This window comes from Lolium perenne, chromosome 1 (assembly GCF_019359855.2).
Source record: "Lolium perenne isolate Kyuss_39 chromosome 1, Kyuss_2.0, whole genome shotgun sequence".
NCBI classification, from domain to species: Eukaryota; Viridiplantae; Streptophyta; class Magnoliopsida; order Poales; family Poaceae; genus Lolium; species Lolium perenne.
Window position 1 is genome coordinate 217,854,696 of NC_067244.2, and position 18,975 is coordinate 217,873,670.

Here is an 18,975-nt window from a genome sequence, read left to right on the forward strand (position 1 = left end):
ACATAGGGATTAATCTCCGCGTCAGATTTTCAAACTACTTGATGATGATGGAGCTCACACCTTTCTTGAATACATGAAAAATCCATGGGTGTACACCCGTCCTGGAGATGAATGGGACTGGAGGGAAGGAGAGTCTATAACAAATCCATAGTTTGTCTTCGAAAAAAAAAACAAATCCATAGTTTCTATAGGGGGTGCGGCTGACCCCCCCCCCCCCCCCCACCCCCCGACACACACACAAATACGCACACATGAAGTGCAAAACGTCAACACAGAACGCTGTATGGGTAACCGATTGGAGATGCTCTAATAGGTAATTATCATCATCTCGTCGTATGATGAATCTAGGATTTTAGATATGGGTAAAAAAATTAATGAAGCAAATATAATGTTGAAAAATACAAAATCAGGATTTTGACAACACATTAAGAGCTTGTCAAAAACATGTATTACTCTTTCAAAATCAGTAAAGAATAAAATAAATTTCATACTAATGTCTTGCGGAAAAAGATAGCCATAAATAGGCAATTTCTTTGTAAATCTCCTTTGAGACTTTCTAAATACTGTTTTGTATCCAGGTGAGTCTGCACTGACGCAAAGGATACTAAGCTCAAGAAATATACTCCCTCCGTTCATAAAATGATGTCGAATATTTGGCAAAATTTGGATGTATCTATACACTGAAGGGTGTCTAGATACACCAATTTTTTTAAAAAAAAAAACTGACATCCTTTTGTGGACAGAGGTAGTATATGAAAAAGAATTATACATTCATGTGTAAAAAAATGGTTGGTGGCTTTATTTGACTAATTATGTTAGACAGGTCAACACCTACTAGTATTTTACCATTTTTTGGGAGTATTCGGGTAATACCCATGAATTATGGTGGGCCCGACCTTCACCAAATTCTTACTGGATTGGGGCTGTGACAGTTCATCGTTGTCGTCATCTAATAAACCTGATAAAATCTTCTGTTGTCAAAAAAAGATCTCATACTCTTCTTTCTTCTGGCTCTACGTGAGCAAGAGTGATCGATGAGATTTTACCATTTGCACGCTGCATTGGATTTTTTCGATTAATGAAGGCCAGCTGCGTACTCCATTAATGAATCCGCGTGACAGCATGCAGGATTTCGGATCTGCTCTCTGCATGAGTTGGCACACGGTAGGCGATTTCAGCTCGATTCTACTCCTCACTCGCCTATATAATCCCAAAGCCTACCTAGGCTATCGAAACAAACACTCTGAGAGAGGGCCAAAAAAGGTTTAAGGTGTAGTATTCCGCAATGGCGCCACGGCGGCCCAAGGGCACGGGCAGGAAGAAGATCGAGATCCGGCCCATCGAGAGCAAAGAGGCGCGGCAGGTATGCTTCTCCAAGCGCCGCGTGGGGCTGTTCAAGAAGGCGATCGAGCTGGCGACCATTTGCGACGCCAAGGTGGGCGCTGTCGCCTTCTCCCCGGGCGACAACGTCTTCACCTTCGGCCACCCCTCCGTCGACTCCGTCCTCGACCGTTTCTACTCTTCGGAGATGCAGGCCGCGGAAGCGGAGGGCGGCGGCGAAGACGGCGGCGGCGACCTGAACCAGGCGCTGGCGGAAGCGGCGGGCGGCGGCGACGACGGCGGCGGGGTCCTGAACCAGGCGCTGGCGGGCGGCGGCGATGACGGCGGCGGGGACCTGAGCCAGGCGCTGACGGAAGCGACGGGCGGCGGCGACGACGGCGGCGGGGACCTGAACCAGGCGCTGGCGGAAGCGGCGGGCGGCGGCTACCTGAACCAGGCGCTGGTGGAAGCGGCGGGCGACGGCGGCGGCGACCTGAACCAGGCGCTGGCGGAAGCCTTGGGCGGCGGCGACGACGGCGGTGGCGACCTGAACCAGGCGCTGGTGGAAGCGGCGGGCGACGGCGGCGGCGACCTGAACCAGGCACTGGCGGATCTGAACCAAGAGCAGGACGAGCTTCACGGACGGGTGGAAGCGGAGAAGGTGCAGAGGGACTCCGCGGAGGAGGTCGTAGCGAAGGCGCGCGCCGAGGGGTGCCAAACGACGGCGTGGCTCGACCGCTACGTGGTCCAGATGGGGGAGGAGGACCTGGGTCCCTTCGCGGCCGTGCTGGCCAAGGTTCAAGCTGCCGCGGCGGCGCGAGCCGGCCAGGTTCTTCAGCAGGCGCTATTCACCCACCTCACGGTGCAGGGCGGTGGCGGCGGCTTTGAGTTCGGTGGCACCAGCAGCGGGATGGAGATGGACAGGGAGACGAAGAACAAGCTTCACATGATAATGGTGCCGCCGCCGCCACTGCCTGGGTACGCCGCCGGACCGGAGATGACGCCTCAGGGTCAGGGGTTTGGGCCGCATGGCTTCCCCCAGTGAGGACAAGGACAAGATCCTGGCTGCTGGCTCTTTCGATGCATGCATGCATAATTGCATAGACGTGCCTGAAAGTTACCCGCATCGCTCGTTTATCTTTTTTAGATCGTGATTCTCGCTTTAGTTAAGTGCATCGAGCATGTAGATGTAGGTGACATCCATCTACCCGCATGAAGCACGAGTACCCTTTTTTTTTAAATCAATTTCGTATCCTCTTGCGGTGCATCAGCATTGCTGTTAGTTTTCCTCAAATAATCAGTCGCTTGTAATGATTTGTATGATTGTATCTGTTGCACAACGAAAATACAAGCCTTTTTCTTTTACATTTTCTGGAAACTTGTTGAGCTGATCTCGAAAAGTCGTGAATTTCTTTTCGGCACAAGTTTTCTGCGCGCGTTTGTTACCCAAAAGTAAGCACGGCTTCGAACTAGGCACTAGATCATACAAATACAATGTTTGCAATTTCTGAAAGGATTGTTGGACGCCCCATATGTTAGAAACAATGTTAAATTATATGGAGTATATTTTTGCCCAGCACGTGCTCTACCTTTTTCGTCAAGAAGGGGAAGCAAAATGACCTAACCCATTGGTGTTATGGTGAAAAAGGAAAAAAAAATAGCTGTCAAGGGCTAAACAAATTAGCCGGCTATACAAACAACAATCCTAAAGCTCATATGGCTCCGAAAGGAGGCATAGTTCATCCTTAGCAGACACATGCTTTCCTCCAAACATCAGCAACATCAAGGCCTTATATGGCGCCCATGCTCATTGCAAATCTAACAGATCCTGTAAAACTCTTAACCCTTAAAACATGTATAAGGGCCACCGAAAATGAGTTACTTGGTTTGAGAATACATCTGCCAGAAAAGAAACACCAAAGAAAAATTGTAATATTTTTTTGAAAAAGACCTTCTCGGGAAAGATGATCTACTAGATAGATTGTTCATAAATTAGTGCATACATGATAGATAGCTAGGGGAAACCCCGACGGAACCCCAATCCTAAAATGACCAAAATTTGACCCCATGATACGTCACCTGTGACTACGGGCGCGACGGCGAGCTCACTTGCTATCAGAGAGCTCGATGAAGCCCTACAGCTCGGCGGACTAGCAGGCTACCTTCTAGCGGGCCACCTCCTCCTCGCTCGCCGCGATGGCTGCACGCAACTCCTCCTCGTCATTGTCGTAGAGACAGAGCTTGTCCGTCACCTCAGTGACGAGCGAACGATGCTTCATCCGCAAAAGCCACGGCTCCTTGTCCGAGTCGCGGTCGAGGAAGTACCCAGTAGGCGGCCTCCTCGCAGCCGTGGTGGTGGGGGGAGCCGTCAGCACGAGAGCTCTCCTCATATGGTTCTTCGAGTGTTCGACTCAAGAAGAGGAGAAGGACAAGACAGACTCGTTTTGTTTAGAGCAACCACACATTTTATTAATCGAAAATCAAGTAACATGAAGCAACACATGTGGAAACTAAAAGACAAACCGGGATAAAATGATTATCCGGAATTTGCAGATAAAATCCTAAAAGATCGAGAAATACAAAACGATCACTAGGTTTCCTGCAACCACCGTAGCCAGCGGCACCGCCCCACTCCAGCGCCGCCGAGACAGACACCGGAAGAGCCGCCGAGCCTCCACCATTGCAAGATCCAAAAAGGAACCATTGCCAACGAGGCTTTGTGCTCTGGCTGCCAATCTTTGGCTTTAAACTAAACTTCCTTATAGAATAGACGAAGATGAGGGTTAGCAGATTCGAGCACCTGATCACACAGGATACAAGTGTCTTCATGAGGCGAATTGCTACTTCTTAGTTGCCTGCAATCCAGATTCTATTGTGAAGGAGTAACCAGATGTGGAACGTTATCTTTCCTACTGCCTTGAGTAATTTCTAGGAAAAAGGAAAAAAAAAATAGCTGTCAAAGGGCTAAACAAATTAGCCGGCTATACAAACAAAAATCCTAAAGCTCATATGGCTCCGAAAGGAGGCATAGTTCATCCTTAGCAGACACATGCTTTCCTCCAAACATCATCATCATCAAGGCCTTATGGCGCCCATGCTCATTGCAACTCTAACAAATCCTGTAAAACTCTAACCTTAAACATGTATAAGGGCCACCAAAAACGAGTTACTTGGTTTCAGAATACGTCTGCTAGAAAAGAAACGCCAAAGATAAATTGTAATTTTTTTTTTTGAAAAAGACATTCGCTAGCGGGGGGGGGGGGGGGGGGGAGAGAGAGAAGCCGCGGGGAGCTCGCGCATCTCGCCCGGACGCGGGTAGCATGAGGGACCTGCCCCGTCTTGGCTAGCGGCGGCGGCGCCGCCGGAGCCCTCTTCTCTGCGCAGGCACTGGTCCGTGATCTCCAGGCACCTCCTCCATGCTCCGGCGCTGCGACCGGTGGGTTGGGCGACGGCCGGCCATGGCTGGCCACGTCCAGATCTGACCAGGCAGGGGCCTGCGGTCATCCTGGCGCCCACCTCCGGCGGTCGACGACCCGCTATGGTGGTGCTACGGGGAACGGGCTTGGCTGCCGAGGCGGGGACCTCGACAGCGTGTGCGACACTGCCCATGGGTGGGTGGTGTTAGTGGGTGTCTTCCGACGGCCCGCTGCAGGTGTTGCGGGGGTGGCGGCGGCTGCACCCGTCTCTCGCCGTCTATCCGTCTTGCTTTTGGCGGGGCGCTGTGTGTTGCTGCGGACATCGAAGCATCTTCCACCGGATGATATGATCTGGGCTGGACTGGGGCGGCATACACAGGCCAAGGCTCGATCTAGAGGCGGGGCTCTCTCAATCCGGGTGGTTGGTGTCGGTGATGAGCTTGACGCAGGTGTCTCAGGGTTCGGCCACCTCGTCTCCTTGGGCCGACAACCCTCGCTGATGTGTTGTCGGCGGGGCTGGCGCTGTTTCCTTCTCTGCGATCTCATGGCGGTGGCTGGCTTCTGAGAGAGGATGGGACGCCGGCGAAAGCCGTGCAAGGCTTTGGCCATTGCTGGTGACGATGATGTTCTTGACGCTGTTTTCCTTCTTGGAGGCGACACCAAAATGTCCCTCTTTTCTCGTAGCCGGATCCTGCCACCGTGCATGTCTTGCGCGCTTCTCCGATGGGGGCTAGGCTGTCTTCTTTGTCTTTAGGCACACTCTTTTGCCTTCCTTGAGATCATTGCCGCCGTCTTCGTCTCAGCTGCATATACACGGTGGATTGTCCGGTTCGGTCGGCTACCTAGAAACCCAGGGGTGGTTGTCTTAGGTGGTGCCATGCCACGGGTGATGCCGGTGGTTTCTCTTATCGTTGTGGGCGCGATGTGTCGTTGGATGAGTGTCAAGGTCGTGTTTTTAGGGGTGGTGGCCGGGCTAGGGCGAAAGCTCGGCAAGGCTCCGGCCGTTGCGGGTGACGACGACGCCCTCGGGCGCCGTTCTCCTCCTTGGAGGCGTCTCCTTTTAGCCCTCCTCCTTCGGTTTCTCGAGGCAGGAAGACTACTTTGTCTCTTCGGTCATAGGCGTGCTCTGATGCTGCAAGGGAGATTTGTTGGTTTTGGTCTGTTCCACCTCCGTGCCCTCCCAACAGAGTCTGGGCCTGCTCGACAAGTTCAAGCTCTCTAGCTAGTGTTTAGTCCTAGTTAGTGTAGCTTCTCTCTTTCCTTTCTGTTGTTTTTGCTCTGCTGTTGTTGTAAGCTGGTATCCTCAGCAGCTCTTGTAAGTGTCAGTGTAACGGTGGCCGTTCGGGGCTTTATTAATTTAAAGCTGGGCTCTTTGAGCCTTCTCTTTAAAAGAGAGAGAGAGAGCTTGTCCGTCACCTTAGTGACGAGTGAACGATGCTCCATCCGCTGAAGCCATTGCTTCTTGTCCGAGTCGCGGAGGAGGAAGTACCCAGGATGTGTCCTCCTCGCGGCCGTGGTGGTGGTGGTGGGGGGCCGTATCGCGTCGTCACGGGATCTCTCCTCATACTTCCTCGAGTGTTCGACTGAAGAAGAGGTGAATGACAAGACGGACTCTAGGCTACCAATCTTTGGCTTTAAACTAAACTTCCTTAGAATAGAGGAAGATGAGGGTTAGCAGATTCGACCACCTGATCACACAGGATACGAGTGTCTCCATGAGGCGAATTGCTACTTTTTAGTTGCCTGCAATCCAGATTCTATTGTGAAGGAGTAACCAGATGTGGAACGTGATCTTTCCTTCTGCCTTGAGTAATTTCTAAATAGGCTCGTGCTAGGGCTGACGGATTCTTTCAATGAACGGAACTTCATAGGCCGATCAACAAGAAAAAAAAAAGAGCTTAAAATGGGTTAACTTGATCTGGTCTGGTTTGGAGGTTAGGAGCACAGGTTGGACCTTTTTCCAAAGGGAAATGAAGTGGCCAATTCACTCAAGGGAATTCTCTTGTTTAGTTAACATACTCACCATATATGAATTTATTTTTGGCACAATTTTCTGCGTTGACTACAAAAGAGTAAGCATGCTATCAAACTACGAGATAGATAAAATGTTATAAGGGGAATTTTCCGAACCCAACTTCTCGTCATTCCTCCACAAGTCACTTGATAGGACATCGGCGAACGAAAATGTAGTGCAAAACATACATTAGGGACAGGACATAAAAGACGTGTGAAACCATGACATAACATGCACTCACGGCCGTGCATCCAAACACATTGCAGGGAAAGCCAATGGACAACAAACCCGAAGGCAAGGCGACATATGCACTCAATCACAATGCAATGCAAAAAATACAAGTTCGTCAAAACTTATCAAACATGAGATTTTGTTTTAAAAACTTCGACATGACTTGGCACATACAGTAGTGAAGATGGATAACGATTTGGATGTTCGGTTCGAAAGATATTTTATTTTGCGTATTCAAATCTACAAAAAAATCTTACCGTGACCCTCCGGCCAGGGTTCTCCCCCAGCTTGAGAAGTGGCGTGTTTGGGTTTTCCCTTGGGGGTGAGACCTCCCCCGCAACGTGCCATATGTCATGATGGGAGAGCTAAAAAATCACCCTCCATAGGAGAACACTCTCAAACTAATGTTTCTGTTATAGAAAAAAAACCGAGTTATGTACCAAGTTTTCACGTTCTTAATTATATGCATATGTAACGTTGGTTACACATTTAAATTTTTTTTTTGCCACCTTAGTTGCATATCATCTTTCGTGGTTTAACCTGTAAGTTTCAAAATGGTAGATATTTTACATCTTACACCACTGCGCACCTTTCTATAGTGACTCACCAAGCTCTATTGTTGGGCACTGACTCACCATTTCCAAACGATTCGTCATTATGTGGTACTAGGATGACAAACCAAGTCTTTAAATTATGGAGTACTAGTTTATCTAGTTTCATAGTTTATTTTGCAAAATAAAATCATCTAAGTTTTGGATTGGACTTTATAGATACTTATAGTAAGGTATGGTATTTGCACAAATTTTATCATACTTAAAATCACTATTCAAAAACTAGACAGGGTCAGCGATTAATCACTACTCGGGGCCTGGCCATGTAGATTACCTCTAATCTCTTGTGTTAATCTTTCAGCCTGATTAATTGCTTTGATAGCCCGATTACTAGGAATTTTTCTGATTAATTAGAACACTTTGGTCAATAAAGTTATAAAATCAACGCATATCGCCTGTCTAGCCGCTACCATGTCCAAATCAAGTAGGTTTGTGAAGCTTCAACTCGATTCTCGCCTCCAGGAGCTCGATTCCCACTGTCGCTGAACAATTTCTCACCGTTGTGAACCATACCTTGGATATAGGATCTCGACTACCTTGAGGAGCTTGTCGAGGAAGCTCCAGGACACCTTCAAAGAGGGTAGGTTCTTGAGGTGCAAGAGGGCAGTACCCTGGGTAGGTGGTGGGAGAAGAGAAATTTTAGAAGACAAATGAGGAGAAGCGAAAGGAAGGAACATAGTGGCGGCTGGTGACTCCTTTGTCGCTCATGACCCAGAAGATTATATCACACAAGAGAAGTGTATTTGTTTTAATGGGATTTTGGACTCTAGAGAAGTAGGGCAGGCTTATAGAGACCTTTAGTATATGTATTTCTTTCTTATATAGACGTGTTTTGGGTGCTAATTTGTGTAGATTTCACAGATTAATAGCCGACCGATTAAATCAGTTAACTTCCAAGTCGACCGAGCAGTTAACGATTCCTGATTTCCTTACCATTGCTTAAAATGACACCAAAACTTAGACAATGACTTAAACAAAGGACATTCTCATACATTCATCAAGGCACTTAATTTTTTTCAACGAGTAAATGGCAAAACCCCAAGCCCCAAGCCGTAACCCCTAACCGACCGCCCCAATGGAGATCGCGTGTCACTCAGGCATTCAATCTAAACCCCTGCCATAATGGACATGGCATCTCGCTCATGCATTTGTTTTGTGACATCTATAATGTATGCACCGCTTGTTTTTTGCCCACTGTACGACAACTTCCAAGAGGATATGGTCGAACCACCCAATAATAGCTAACCCCTACCCTACCGACTCAGTTGCTATCGCACCTCACTCAGGAATTCAATTTTAAATTCCTAACCCTAATGCTAACAAAATCTCGTTCATGCTTTCCTTCTAATACCTAGATAAAGTATCCACCTTGATATCTTGCCATTGTTCTAGGAAACCCGTAAGGATATGGTCAAACCCCTGAACCTAACACCTAACCCTACTGCCTCAATGGATATTGCATGTCACACAAACATTCCATCTAAACCTCTGACCCTAGTGGCGGCAACATATCACTCATGTATTCCTTTTATGACATAGATAATTGACATATCCATCACTTATTGTCTTGCTGCTATTCTTGAAATCCTTCGAGAATATGGTCTAACCTCCCAACCCTAACCCTTGAAACCTAATGGATCAATGGTGACCGCATCTCACTCAAGCTTTCCACTTGAAACCCCGCACCCCCCTGACCATAATGAGCGACGACATCTCATTCGTGAATTTCCTTTATGGCCTAGATAATGTATCCCCCGCTTGTTGCTACTATTGTGTCAACAATTACTCCATGCCTTAACCTAACTGATCACCGGACAACGAGGACACCAAGTTTTCCTTAGTAGCAAGCAATGTGGAACCACGGATAAAAATGCACAAGGTCAAAACATGATTTTAAAAAGCACGATGTTATCATTTTAGCAAGCAATTTTATTGAAGAATTGATGGATCCAAATTTTGTGAAGCTTGCCAAGGAATCAATGTGGTCAATCACATGTATAAATCCAATGACCTTATAAGCAATGTGCACCTTGTATTTCATAATGTTGCTATAGATAGTAGTAAAATCCGTATATTTAAATATATGATGTCTGTGAAATATGTCAAATATTCTTGCTCTATGTATATCTAGTAATTGCAGCTAATTGTTCAATTATTTATCATCGTATCATCTAATGCAGTTCTAGAACTTCCGAGATGCTTTTGACAAAATCATGAATTAAGTATAATGTTCAGAATGAAAAAACTGAAGATTTTGACAACATGATAAGAGCCCAGTAAAAAATCACCCAATACCTTTTCAAATTCAGCAAAGAAAGGACACATCTAGAATTACGAGTGTTGCTAAGAAAATTGCACAATGATGTTTTGAGGCAATTGCTTTGAAATTTTCTCTTGGGACTTCAGTTCTGTATCCCAGTAAGCTCGTGATCATGCAAAGGATATTAAGCTCTAGAAAGATATGGAAAAGAACAATATATTGATATGTACTTCCTCTATTTTAAAATAAGTGTCATGGATTTTTCTATATTTCGTGTGTATTTACACACTAAAACGTCTCTAGATACATACGAATCTAGACAAATATGTGACACTTATTTTGGAACGAAGGGAATAAAACAGATGAAAGAAACAAAAAATCAATACTGAAACTATTTACGGTTTTTTATTTTAATAATAATGTTAGACAAATCAATGCCTATTGGGTTTCTTCCATTTTGTTGGGTATCCAGCTATATAGTCAATTAATTTTTTTAACGATATACAGTAAATTAAATGCCATAGAAATATTGTGGTCCCCGACCCTTCATTATTCTTTGCTGGATTTCGAATGTGACAGTTCATAGCTAGCAGTGATTTATGAGCTGACGATTTGCACTGTGCGTGAGATTTTTTCAATTAATGGAGAACAAAATGGCGTTACAGCACGAAGGATTTAGGATTTGCGCTGTGCATGAGTTGGCAGTGCAATTATTGTCCTACTTCGCCTCTATAAACAGAAGATCCCGAATGCTGTATTCTGTAAACAGATCTACTGTACCTAGCTACCGCTATCGAAACAAAGACAGAGAAAGATCGGAAGTTTTCAGGGTACTGGGCAATGGGGCGGAGGAAGATAGAGATCCGTCGCATCGACAGCAGGCAGGCGCGGCAGGTCTGCTTCTCCAAGCGCCGCCCGGGCCTGTTCCAAAAAGCAGGCGAGCTGGCTGTCCTCTGCGGCGCCGAGGTGGCCGCCGTCGCCTTCTCCCCGGGCGGCAACGTCTTCTCCTTCGGCGACCCCTCCGTCGACTCCGTGCTCGCCCGCTTCCGCCCCTCCAACAACCCTCAGGAGGCGCAGGCCGCGGCGGCGGTGGGTGGCGGCGTCCGCGACCGGAACCACGCGCCGCCGGAGCTCAACCAGGAGCTTGGCCAGGTGCACGCGCTGCTGGACGTCGAGAAGGCGCAGAGGGAGGCGGCGGATGAGGCGTTGGCGGAGGCGCGCGCCCAAGGGTTGCAGCTGGCGGCGTGGCTGGAGACCGACGTGACCAAGCTGGGGGAGGAGGACTTGGTGGCCTTCGTCGCCGATCTGGCGAAGCTGGACGCCGCCGACGCCGTGGCGGCGCGCACCGACCCGGGCCCCCTGGAGACGCTGCATGGCGGTGGCGGTGGGTTTGAGTTCGGTGGCACCAGCGGTGGGATGGAGATCATGGCGATGCCACCGCCGCCTGGGTTCGCCGCCCGAATGCCGAATGGAGAGGGTGCCTCAGGGGTTTGGGCCGCACGGCTTCCCCAGTGAGGACATGATGCTAGATCGAGTCCATTGTATCGTCCGATACATGCATGCACGCATGGACGTGCTGCGACCCGCGTCGTTAGTCAATCTTTTTTATATTTGGTCATTATTAGGTGCACCGAGCATTCCATGTAGGTGACATCAAATCTGGCCTGAAGCATATGTAATCTTTTTTTTCAGTTTCGTATCCTCTTGCCGTCTTGAGGTGCATCGGCATTTCGTCAACTAGTAGCTTGTATTCTGTATCTGTTGCACCAACGAATGAAAATACAAGCTTTTATTTAGATTATCTGCCACCATGTTGAGCTGATCAAGAAGAGACTGCAGCGAGAAGGTACGCCTTTGGTGAGATCATTCTACTCGCCATGTGATTTTCTTCCAATTTTCTGTTGTCTGATTACACAAAAGTAACCATGCACGGTTTTCAACTAGAACGCCTAGAGGCAATGTTTGGAACTTTTGGAAAGGGACACAGTCCGTTTGAATAGTGCTAAATCATACCAGAAACTAATTGAGCCGAAAAATATCACATAATGAGCACCTTTCGGAATGCTCTCACACAAATTAAGGGCCCTCTTCCTTCTGTACAGAATCTCCCAGACCAACTTAAGATGGGAGAACTAGAATCAATACAAATAATGCATGTATTTTCACTACGGTGCAACCACAAAGTTTTAGAACAATAAGAAAGAAATAAGTGTGGACTTTATGTTTTGGGGCAAACAATACAATCCATTAAATTGAAATGGAACCTAACATTTTGTATTGCAGGAGTTGACTAATACACGACAAGATGTGAACAAAAAAAACATGAGTACATGTGCCTCCCCCAAATACATATTAAAAATAAATTAGGTGCGACGAACAAATTAGAAAAAAACATACCGAAGTTAGCTTGTTGGGTTGTTCTCGGAATAAGATAAAAAAAAGTTTACTTTTTTGCTTGTTAACTATTTTATTGAATTGCTTTCTCATTGAACTAGTTTTTAATTAGTCTAGTAAAATCCAAAAACTACCATATCTCGTGCACCTTAGCCTCTCACATGTTTCTTGAAGACCAATGCATAAAGATAATTTCATACAATTCTAAGATGAGTCATGGGTGGAATATACAAATACTTTTTGGTTTAAGAATATGACTATCGTGGCCTATATTTTTTCGACCTATCACAAATCTTCGTATTTCTGAACAAAATTTTATACATGAACTTTGAAAAAAAAGAGTTTTATTTATTTTGTTTTACAATTTGCTGAAATTTTACCGTCAATAAACCCGTGAGGGGTTAAGATGTTCCAGATATTGTAGTTTTGGATGTGTTTTGAGGAAACTAATTCGGGGGATTAACTGAGCACCAATAGTTGAAGGGAGAAAGTTACACGTCCCAATAATTCAGGAGAGCAAAATGTACCTTATTTAACAATAAAAAATTAGATGACACCAATGTTAGGTCCTGATCAATTCTGATCGATCAGCTACTAGGTAACATTAACCACGAATGACTTGAAGTACTCTAATGGCAGATAGCATGTTTAGGACAGAGATTAACTTGATGATATCTACTAAAATAAGGTAGTTCTCTAGATTTAACTTTGAGCAAGTCATTACCCATATTCTAATAATTGAGCATAAATCAAGTGATTAACATACTGGATGTGAGAGCATCGCATCCAGAGATCGGCCCTTCATGGTAGTCGATCGGTCAATGACCCTGGCCATAGTACTAAGATTTTGTGTTACTTGGATGCTGAACTTAAGAATTAAAAAGGCCCCAAAACCATAGCCTCCATTACGCACTGTGCATTCCCCTATTGCCCTATTTTTTTGGCCCATCACATCTATTTGTTGTTTTATGGCTCTAGAATCAATAAATCAGATACCAAGCATGTGTTAGACGATGATACAATTTTCTAACTAGTATAATCATTATTATCCTGACATTGAGTAATTCAATCCTGGACTTAGCTAGCTATCATTTCGATTTAGCGTAGCTAGTAAGTTAATTTTTCATATCGTCGACTTCATGAATTTGGTCCTTCAATGACTCAAAACGTGCTATGGCTGAAGGTATTTGATAGTGCGAGGAGTGAAGAGGATAGCTTCTTACTAGATAATACTAGTGCAAATTAAGAGCAGATTACTCGGCTCCTGATAGTATTTGTTAAATACAACAGTACGTGTTGGATGACACCTCACCAGTAACCTTTATGTATGGGTGTGATCAATCTAGCTACAAATTGATGCGTGTATTTGTTTTTGTAATTATGCCATTGTTATTATTTCTTTAACAAGATCTATGTATAAATCCACATATATGTGAAGATTTTCCGCAAAAAAAAATCTAAAAAGATGTGTGTGAAAACATACACCCAAACAAACATAAAAAATATTTCTTGATAAATATCAATCTAAACACAGATGTGAAATGCGGGTGCAATTCTTATCTTCAATGGAATATGGGAAATAAATACATGCATGCATATAAAAATATTTTTTTGTAAAATGAAATATGTGAAAACACACACCAAAAGTAATATGTTCATGCATTTGTTTCTCACCAACTGCTCAAGATTAGCATTGAAACATCTTTTCACATCTACGTTTAGCCTAAAACATGAATGTGAAAATATATGATGGTGCATGCTAATCTTAAATGATAGTTCATATTTAGAAGCATGAACATGTACCCAAAATAATGAAGGATAAAAAACCTGACATGGATGTTGTTAACACACAAAATACTAGATACTCTAAAGTTCAAGGACAGCTATATAGCTAAGTCCTAGATTCATATCCATCTCCTCTCAATATAAGGGTGACTATTGGTGGTAGAAAAATCATATGATTATTCAACACATGAAATTACCTGAGCAAATAATTTTCGGGCCAAAAATAAATAAATAGATGTGAGGGGCCACAAAATTGGATAGTATGGCAAGGCATTGTGTAATGCAACGAGATCTTTAGAGTCCTAAATTTGTAAAGCAACAAGAAAGGCATTCATACTTTTGTGACCAATACTACCGCATAGGGTAAATTTCTAGATAATTTTCTATTACATCCAACATGCTATTCACTTGATCTTTTCGTGCTTCTTATGATAGGGGTAATGATTTTTTCAAAGATAAAAGTGAGACCCATCTTAATTTTAATTTTAAAAATAGAGTAGAGTTGCATGTAAAAAAATTAGTTTGCATGATGCATATTCTTGTGAAATTAAGTTGATAACATAAAATAAATTCGCTAGTGCAAAGATAACTTGAAAAACTATTACCTGAACTTACATCACCCATGCCTACGATTATATGGATATATCTTTCTCAATTTATGTTATAAAGAAAGAAATTGAAAATTTTGCAACCACTATGAGTCAAGCTCTAGGTAGTTTGTAGGCATACTCCGCTTGATATATGCTTGTCTCTCAAGATGGGGTCATGCCGCAGAAGTGAAACTCAAGACCTAACCTCAACCTGAATTAATAAGTAGTGTATACTTTGGGTTATTCAACTAAACAAACTCAAGTCCACACATGCTCTTGCAAAAACCATGTTCAATATAGAAGGATTTGGTATTGTAGGGATATCTTAGGAATTATACATTACAATTTAGCCACTTAGATGTAGCTTCCTTGTCATAGGTGCTGGATCGGAAAAAAAAATCATGGTGAATGTGCCATGATGCTTCAAGACGAACTCTGGCAAACAACCGGACACGCTCTAGTTAATCTGGGTACGGCTTTCTCCAAATATGTTACGCTCCGGCAATCCTGAGAAGTTGTCACTTCATGGCCACTTTGGCCAAACCGATTGAATGAAAAACTTGTCATCCATCCATCATTGTCTATAAAAAGTTGGATAGCAGAATAAAAGTTATAGTCATGGACATGAGAAAGGGTGGATTTAGAAGAAATGGAGGAGGATGCCACAAAAGGTGGAGAATTCGGCATTGTGTCTTTTTAATGTTTAGGTGGTTTGCAGATTGAAAGGGAGGAGGACGTTGCAAAAGGAGGGGAATGTGATGTGGGGGTAGGAATTGTGTCTTGTTAGGGTTTGGGTGGTTTATCTACCAATTGTGGCACTCAAGCAGATGGTTAGATATACATTTGATGGTTGGAATATCAATTGCCATTTACCCTATTTTGGGTGGATGTAATAAATTGTCTATACTTTTTTCTACAGCTAACACTTGTTTAGTTGAAAAAATTAATCTAGATTGTCCATGTCCGTCCTTGATATTTGAGTGGTAGGAATTTTGCCAATGTCACACTTACAAAATAGACCAGACAACGTCACATCTTGAGCAATGGAAAACATATGCATAATTAGACTGCCAGTTACACTGCGTCTATATATATCACATCAAGCAATGTTGTTCACGATAGTATCTAAACAAAATTCAAGACCACGTCAAGTTTCTATACATGCATACAATAGATTGATTCCAAGACATCAAGTTGCTAGACAAAAAAATACATTGGATCAAGTTGTGCCCCGTGGATCGATATCCAAGTAGACATTCCCTTGTAAAATCCTTATGGAATTGATAATTATCATTTGTTATATGTAATCATGTACTATAAACCTCAGTCACCATATTGGTTAGAACATACACATTAGAAACTGCTACCAAGATATTTAACGATACTAAAATATATATAGACACACGTATATGAATATAATTTATGCAAGTATCATATGAAATCTGTAAAGGCATGTGAGTTTTCATTGATGGCATTCATTTCAAATAATGATCCTTCCAAGGAGCAGCGTCTTAGAAATAAAATACCTACATAACTTTTTCCAAAAAGTACGATTTACATTTAGCGGAGATCTTTATCAATGATAGAGGTACAACCGTATAACATCACATATTTATATACACTTCTTAAAATTTTGTTACCCTTACCAAGATGAAACAAATACTATCTAAATGCAAAAAACAATATGGTAAACATGAATTTTTATTATATTAATGCTACTTATTTCAAGGGGGTCGAGCCAATTCACTAAGTTATTCTCCCACGCGCTACTAACCAGGATAGGGCCAAAGGACATAGTGGGGTCCATGTATGTGTTGCTGAAGGCGCCCTGGCAACAAGCAAGGAAGTTGGTGGCGATGGGCACGATCACCCTCTATGTGGTCAACGTCATGGCATACATAGTAGCGTACTGCGCCAAATTGATATGTTTCAATGATTTTGTAGATTATCAAAAATATAATGCAGTTTATGTAGACTCCAATAATGTTAGCATCTAATCACGCCATAGCCCGTAGTATAAAAGATTCCAGTATATACTATTGAGATGGTATATTAGTTTATGTTTTGTAAATTTGTATTATTATCAGGTGCTTATAAGGAAAGCAACATTTTTTCATCAACTTTTTTTACCAATAAAGTGAAATTTCTCTGCATGCATGTTGTTGTTTGAGAGCTCACAATTCTTGCTTATTTACGACATTTTAATCCAGCTTGAAAGCTTCAGTCTTCGCACCACACGGGAAGCTCATACGTTAAGTACCTAAAGTACAAATGCCATGATATAAGACATTCTGGTGTTTGCGTACATGTGGCGGCAAACTAATACCAAGATAAATATTTTTTTCCAAATGGAGACAAAAGCTTCTGCCACATTATTAGAAGAACATAATTGCCGGTTAGTTAGCTGGAAACAAAATGCAAATCTTCTATATCTAAATAGGAACCACCCACTAGCTCATTTCTCTTAACATGCAAGTATGCCACGTCACTTTTTCAGTTTTCTGATGTGTTGTATGCCATATCATCTTATTTGTTCCCGTGCTAACTAAATTTCACAAAGTCCACCTGCAGTCCAGTACTCCATTACTCCAGGCCCTCTAAATAGGAACCACCCACTAGCTCATTTCTCTTGACATGCAAGTATGCCACATCACTTTTTCAGTTTCTGATGTGTTGTATGCCATATCACCTTATTTGTTCCCGTGCTAACTAAATTTCACAAAGTCCACCTGCAGTCCACTACTCCATTACTCCAGGCCAAATGGAAATAACCAGCTCATTAATGCATTTCTTCTCCATTAGGTCGCGGACTCTCTGTAACCAATGATACGGTGAAGGCATCGTCAGTTTACGCTTCCTCTTCCCCCACTATCTCCACGAAAAATAAATGGACAAGAGACTGATATAGGCATACGAGAAGTTCCCCTAGATTTTTCATCTCCTTTTAAACGTTCGTGCTCTGCCTCAAGCCCTCAATCCACTTTAGCTGTTTGCATCATACTCTGGTACGGTTGGCTCATATGAGTGCCGGGGGTAAGCCACTTCTGATCGAGAAACTCATCCATTCTGCAGTTTACATCTTTCCTTTGTTCGGAGGGAGCTTCCTTGGCGTCCTCAGATTAACCATGTTTTCATGGCAGTCCATGATTGCAAGATGTGAAGGGGAACATATTTTTTTGCCGAGGTTGTGTTAAGATTTTTTGCAAGATGTCGAACCGAACTGATTTTTCTGCTGAATTTGTGTTAATATTTTTCACATAGAGATTTGGACTGGGTACGAACTTGATTGTGGTTTTATCATTCCTAATCAACTTTCCCATGGAGCAGGGAAGCTCTTCATTTGTTATTTATGTATATTGCCATAAGTTTATTAATTTATTGGTTTCTGCAGGGATATGTGGCCATACTGATCTGTACCGACGTGTTCTTATATGCGCAGCGGCCATCAGTGCGAGAAGAGGAAGCTATTTCGCCTAGCTTGCATCTCAGTTTTACACTATGCTCAGGTTCTTCATTTGGAATTAGGAATGTTCCTGTTCATATTCAGGTGCCTATCACATTATTTGCACAGGGTTCCTACGGCTATATATCAATTCTCTATCTTGGACAAGCTGTAGCTACTGGTCAGTTTTTAACTTATGGTGATTCTTCTCTCAGATAAACAACTTTTCAGCACGTACGAGATACACATGAGACTTATCTACCGCAGATTCGCAAAACCAAAGAGACTTATCTACCGCAGCAATCAGAAGGTGGTGCGATGGATTACAGGCAATGTAAAAAAAGGAATCTTTCGATAGGCGCCTCTGTCGTCATGTTGCTTTCAGCATTTTTGCTAAATTGTATCAGATTGTTGAACATTAAATAAATTGTTCAAGTCTTCATTGATTGCGTTGATTTCTGTTTAAGTCTAATCTATATAATAAAACACTATAAACCATGATTTTGATCACACTATATCTTTTTTTTGCAAATTGATCACTATATCCAAATTGTACACTTTGTTATTACACAATCTTTTCATCATGGTACACTATTTTTATACAATATTTTGGCATTTACTTGGTGCAATATATTGTTTCTGGAAAGTTCCGCATCAACACGCGGGGTATCCTCTAGTATTTAGAACACTTGCGACTGCCTCCTTGCCATAATATAGTGCTTTTTTTTTTGAAAATTCTACCCTCATCAACTTTCACTAATGTATTGAGAAAATTATCTTTATCTCACTAGTGGGGAACGTGCCTAATGTCGCGGGCCGTAAGCCCCTTTTATCGCAGGCGGCAAGCCGCGGCAACAGAGGCGGGACAAAAGGTCCACCCTTTTGCCGCGGGTCGCTTACCACCCGCGACAT

The 18,975-nt window shown here is 43.5% G+C and overlaps 2 protein-coding genes across 2 annotated transcripts; both read left to right on the forward strand.

Moving 5' to 3' along the window:
• The first annotated feature begins 1,251 nt into the window (after positions 1-1,251).
• LOC127318787 (uncharacterized) lies at positions 1,252-2,603 on the forward strand. The gene has a single exon (XM_051349263.2). The coding sequence runs from the start codon at positions 1,286-1,288 to the stop codon at positions 2,363-2,365; it is 1,080 nt and encodes a 359-aa protein (XP_051205223.1). The 5' UTR covers positions 1,252-1,285; the 3' UTR covers positions 2,366-2,603.
• An 8,034-nt stretch (positions 2,604-10,637) lies between these two features.
• On the forward strand, positions 10,638-11,653 carry LOC127318780 (agamous-like MADS-box protein AGL29). The gene has a single exon (XM_051349257.1). The coding sequence runs from the start codon at positions 10,693-10,695 to the stop codon at positions 11,365-11,367; it is 675 nt and encodes a 224-aa protein (XP_051205217.1). The 5' UTR covers positions 10,638-10,692; the 3' UTR covers positions 11,368-11,653.
• The last annotated feature ends 7,322 nt before the right edge of the window (positions 11,654-18,975 follow it).